Source organism: Primulina huaijiensis, chromosome 7 (assembly GCF_012295235.1).
Source record: "Primulina huaijiensis isolate GDHJ02 chromosome 7, ASM1229523v2, whole genome shotgun sequence".
Taxonomy (NCBI): domain Eukaryota; kingdom Viridiplantae; phylum Streptophyta; class Magnoliopsida; order Lamiales; family Gesneriaceae; genus Primulina; species Primulina huaijiensis.
This window is the reverse complement of record NC_133312.1, coordinates 15,177,766-15,183,803: the sequence shown is the minus strand read 5'-3', so window position 1 is coordinate 15,183,803 and position 6,038 is coordinate 15,177,766. Positions and strand designations below refer to the sequence as shown.

At 33.9% G+C, this 6,038-nt stretch overlaps 1 protein-coding gene across 2 annotated transcripts; it reads right to left on the bottom strand.

Annotated features, from left to right (window-relative positions):
* Positions 1-2,833: 2,833 nt before the first annotated feature.
* LOC140980606 (elongation factor 1-alpha-like) lies at positions 2,834-5,623 on the bottom strand. 2 transcript variants are annotated; one of them, XM_073446536.1, is made up of 3 exons: positions 5,497-5,623; positions 4,318-4,800; positions 2,834-3,961 (listed from the first exon to the last, which is right to left on the bottom strand). In XM_073446536.1, exons 2-3 carry the CDS (start codon positions 4,777-4,779, stop codon positions 3,074-3,076), a joined length of 1,350 nt encoding a protein of 449 aa, XP_073302637.1. In that variant the 5' UTR covers positions 4,780-4,800; positions 5,497-5,623; the 3' UTR covers positions 2,834-3,073. The 2 variants fall into 2 exon arrangements, with proteins under 2 accessions (XP_073302637.1, XP_073302638.1); XM_073446537.1 differs by having other exon boundaries at positions 4,318-4,806; positions 5,497-5,554.
* Positions 5,624-6,038: the final 415 nt, after the last annotated feature.

Below are 6,038 nucleotides of genomic sequence, written 5' to 3'. Positions count from 1 at the left end.
TCGATAAAAATATATGAGATTAAGGGACCATACTATACGTTAATCATAATCGACTGGTTCTTGCAGGCACTATCAGTGATACCTAGGGAATCATGGGGCGATGCTACTAGACGCTCTTACCATGATTCGATGGGTTTAATCAAAAATATGATTTCTGACATTCTCATGATCAATTGTTGATACATAGAATGGGGCAAATAAAGGTAAAGCCCGAATAAAGGATTATGTCCTGAATCACAAGGAGTTGTGAACCCAAGGCTAGCTGTATCTCTGAACCATTGAGGGTCACACAAGCACTGTATCGTTTGTTCCGTCCTGAATCACAAGGAGTTGTGAACCCATTTATATTATGATATAATAAATTCAAGGAGTTGAATTTATGATAATTAAATTTTGAGAAAATAAATTCAAGTAGTTGAATTTATGAGATAGTAAATTCAAGAAGTTGAATTTATGAAATTTGGAGAGAATAAATTCAAGGAGTTGAATTTATAAAATTTGAGAATTTAATTTATTAAACTCAAATATTGAGTATATAAAATATTAAATTTTGGAGGTGATAAATTCAAGGAGTTGAATTTATATTTTAAATATTAAATTCAAATATCAAATTTATGATGGATTTAATTTATTGAGCTCAAAAGTTGAGTTTATTAAATATTAAATTTTGGACGTAATAAATTGAAGGAGTTGAATTTATAATTTAAATATTAAATTCAAATGTTGAATTTATAAGGGATTTAAATTAAATGTAATGGGTATATGTATAATGGGTTTGTAGGAGTACAAGACCAACATACATATTATTAAGGTTCTTAATTGGGCTTTAAAAGATTAATGAATTAATTAAACTAGTTGGACTAGAATTATTAATTGATCAAGCACATTAAATATTTAATTTTATTAATGGGCCCTAAACATATATATATATGTGTATTAGGCTCTAGGTTAAAAACAATTCATTCACAATTTTTCGAAAAACCCTAGCCTCCACTAGACTCCAATTTTCGAAAAACTCTTTCCTTTTTCTCTCAAAAATTTCGGCCTCCATCAAAGAGAATTTGATTTATGTCGCCTCTCGATTTTTAATCTCCAACGATAAATCCTTCTATACTTTCTAGTCCAAGTTAGAAAAGGAACTCAGTCGTGGATCAGATTAGGAGATTGAAGAAAGAAGATTTGAAGAACATACGTGGGATTTACAACAAGAGCTACATTCGTTTATACCGACGTAGTTGGATCCAAGTGAAAATTGTTTACCAAAGGTAAAAGTTTTAAACATCCTATGTATGTTTAATCATAAAATCATACGAATGTGCAAAACAAATATATTTTGATTGTCAAAATAAAATAAAAAATTTTAAACTTTCGCTGCGTTCTGGGCACGAGAAAACCGAGATCTAACAAAACGTGTCTCCGATCCAACCCAACATATGAAAAATATCACTTTTATACCAAAAATATTATTTTTCATTATAATTATGGATCGGATCAACTCGTCTCAAGAATAAAATTCATAAGAGCTTCTAACAAAAGACTTATTCTTACTTTATATGTATATTAATTTAAGAAAATGATTAACTCAAGTTGTCTGGATTCATAAATCGTAACGGTGAGAAATCAAGTCATATGACTGGAGAAATTTACAAATGAAGTGGATGATGGTGATTATAAATAAATTACAGAGACTCGTCTAAAAAAAAAATTTTACAGAGGGGAGGATTGATACGAAGCAATAATAGCGCACATTCATTTCTCATATTCTAAGAAATTTAAAACTTACGGAAGTATCCTAGATAAAATTACTTAAATATCTGGATATAATACAGAACAGACGAGTTAAACATTAATCTTTGGAGTAAAATATAATATAACTAAATTATTTGATTGTAAAATACATTTAAATTTCATAAATTTTTATTTATTATTATATGCATTTGATTGAAATATTATCTATCTGTAATTATTTTGGTCCACCCACATATAATTCTGATTTAACCCCTACATATTCAAGATAGTATATGTTAGTTTTGTTACTTAATAGTTTGGGTTTGTTAATGGATGCACTTAGGGGTGAGAAAAAATATCGAATTGTACGGTATACCGATATTATCGTACCGAAAAAATGTCGAATTTACCGAATTTTCGGTATACCGAAGATTTCGATATGGTACGATAATAATATCGAATTTTTTAATACGGTAACGATATGCAATTTGAAAATTTCGGTATATACCGGAATACCCAAAAAAATATAAATTTTTTTTTAAATATATAATATTTTAAAACAATAAATTTATAAAAACTTAAAAATGTAAAGTTTTTTTCGATATAAAAACGATAAATATCGATATCGTATCGAAATCTCGTTATACCGTACAATTTCTGTATAATCGATATACTAATTATATGTACCGAAATTTTCGATACGGTATCGATATGAATTTTCTTATACCGTAATTTTCATTACGGTATACGATATTCGATACAATATATCACCCCTAAATGCACGCCACTCAATGGAGTGGATGATAGTTTCTTTTCAAATTCTTTTTAGGAGAATTAATGGAATCGGCTTGTTTAGATTAAAAAATAACGAATAAAGTATTGATAGTCAAAATGATCTCTTAAATGCGAGTAAGCTCATAATTCCAAATGCTAAGCATAGATTCGAGCTTGGGCTGCGTGGTACATGTATTAATATTTCAAAAGGTTATTTTCTAGACCAAAGTTGAGGAATACATTGCGTGCCCTGCAGAATCATCATGAATCCCCAAAACGCTAAATCAAACATCATATCAACATCCTGACAGGTAAAAAGTACTGCAAATCATCAATGACCAACAGATTATAAACCATAGATAGATGCACATCCATGACTGAATCCACATCCATCACGCAATCTAGTTTGAAATATCAACTTCCTCGATACTCAACTGTTCTCGAAAAGGTGCAAGAAAATGAAAATAAGTGCACGCAAACAACTACAAAACCTTAAAATTTGTCTGAATAAATCAAAACTGAGACTAATGCATTCAGCCAAGGACAATAAAAGAGAATCAATTCCAACGTTTTACTTGGCTCCTTTCTTTGCAGCAGCCTTGGTGACCTTGGCACCGGTGGGATCTTTCTTCTCGACGCTCTTGATAACACCAACAGCAACGGTCTGACGCATGTCACGCACAGCAAAGCGACCAAGGGGTGGGTACTCGGAGAAGGTCTCGACGACCATAGGCTTGGTGGGAATCATCTTTACGAGTCCAGCATCACCGTTCTTCAAGAATTTGGGCTCCTTCTCTAGCTCCTTGCCAGATCTCCTGTCGATCTTGGTCACAAGTTCGGCAAACTTGACAGCAATATGTGAGGTGTGACAGTCGAGCACTGGGGCGTATCCGTTACCAATCTGGCCAGGATGGTTCATGATAATGACCTGGGAGATGAAGTTGGCAGCTTCCTTGGCGGGATCATCCTTGGAGTTGGAAGCTACGAAGCCACGCTTGAGATCCTTGACTGCAACATTCTTGACGTTGAACCCGACATTGTCACCTGGAAGAGCCTCAGGCATGGATTCATGGTGCATCTCAACAGACTTAACTTCAGTGGTCAGACCGGTGGGACCAAATGTGACAACCATTCCAGGCTTGATGACACCTGTCTCAACACGACCAACTGGGACAGTACCAATACCACCGATCTTGTAAACATCCTGAAGTGGGAGACGAAGTGGCTTGTCTGAGGGCCTCTTGGGCTCTTGGATCATGTCGAGAGCTTCCAGGAGGGTTGGGCCCTTGTACCACTCGAGATTCGTGGATCGCTCAATCATGTTGTCTCCCTCGAAACCAGAAATTGGAACAAATGGGATTTTTTCAGGATTGTATCCTACCTTTTTAAGGTAGGAAGAAACTTCCTTCACAATTTCATCATACCTAGCCTTGGAGTACTTGGGTGTGGTGGCATCCATCTGCAAATATATATATAACATCATTATGTTAGATTTTCCAGGATTCAAACAAAAATGATACTTAACAACAAAACTTAGGTTGCATTTGGAATTTGGATTGAGTCATTTGAAATCCCCTTCAAATTCACTTTCATTGTTAAATAACATCAATAAAGGAAACTCAAATCAATCTCCTACTTATTTACACTCTATTTGAAATCCATTGTGATTATTTCAATTATAGTGTCATTAATAGGAGATGGATTTGAATTTTTTATGTTAATTATTCAACAATGTAAATGAATTTGAAGTTAATGGATTTCAAATCCTCAATCCAAACGTACCCTTAGAAAAATAAGATAATGAGCATTTCTCACCTTGTTGCAGCAACAAATCATCTGCTTGACACCAAGAGTAAAAGCAAGCAATGCATGCTCACGGGTCTGACCATCCTTGGAAATACCAGCTTCAAAACCACCAGTGGTGGAATCAATGATGAGGACAGCACAGTCTGCCTGAGAGGTGCCAGTAATCATGTTCTTAATAAAGTCACGGTGTCCAGGAGCATCAATCACAGTGCAGTAGTACTTCGTGGTCTCAAACTTCCACAAGGCAATATCGATGGTGATACCACGTTCACGTTCAGCCTTAAGCTTGTCCAGCACCCAGGCATACTTGAATGACCTCTTGTTCATCTCAGCTGCCTCCTTCTCAAACCTTTCGATGACTCGCTTGTCAATACCTCCAAGCTTGTAGATCAAATGACCTGTGGTTGTAGACTTCCCAGAGTCGACATGGCCAATGACCACAATGCTAATGTGAATCTTTTCCTTACCCATGTGATGAGCTTAATAATCAAACTGCAACTAGAAACAAGCTTTTTAAGACTCGCTGTAAATGTACAATATATCGGCGTTGTTCTTACATCAATCATTACAATAAAAAATCAGCAATATGAAAACATCCTAAAACACAAATGCTAACAAGTTTTACAGTTAGAAACTAGTCTATCAACCAGACTACAAATGGCAGCATCCAGCAATCATCATAAAAAAAATTCTACAACTAAAAGTACAAAGAAGAAAACAATTTTACAATCACGAAACAAATATTAACTTTTGAATCCATCAACAACTTAAGGTAAAATTTAAAGAGAAAACCTTTCAGATCTCAAAGGGAGGTTCAATACAAAGATAATCTTTAAACAATAAACAGAAATGAACTACTCCCATTCAAAGCTTAAACCACACAAACAATGGCAGAACAATTAAATTTAAGATTCAAAATATAACACATGAAATCAAACGACCGTTTTGATTTGTCTAAGATTGAAACAAAAAAGCCTCCAATGTAAGATTCGCGTTAAAAAACTTTGAGATCCGTAAAAAGTATAGTCATTAAATACCTTTCAACATATACAGATGATCAATTAAACCAAATAGCCAGCTATAATTCATCAAAAAAATAAGAAATCCCAAGAACTAGATAGATCTACCATCGGTCGCTGTAGATATAGACAAATATAGACAATACAAAGCATAGAAGGATAGAATTACCTCCGGAAAAAGCTTGAGATCCCTAGCTCGCCGAAGTCTGCAATGAGAGTTAAGAGTGTGTGAAGAGGTGAAATGGAGAGGAGTTGGGATCTTATAAGTGCAGCTTGGGTGTTCCTTTAGGGTTTTGTCGTGGCCCGTTCGATCAAATAGATAATCGACGGTTATTAACGTGGGAGATTTCTTAAAACAGCATTTCCGTTCTATATTTATGAGAGAAATCACGAGGTCAAAGTCATAAAAATAATTTCAGATTATATTTGTCAATTTATTTACAAATAAAAATATCTATATTTAAATATAAAATACCCATCTCCTGAGTTTTAAAAATAATAAATAAATGCAGGTTAAATATAAATAAATAAAAATTTATCGAATTGTATGTAATATTAAAAAATTGATTTATTTGTTATTTTTCATAAATATCAAGAGAGTTATATATAGGGATGTAAACGATTTAAATCAAACCAAACAGTATCAGGCTTGATCATGGTTTGTTTAAGATTTTTTTGAGGCTCGAGCTCGGTTTGTATCGGCTCGTTAAA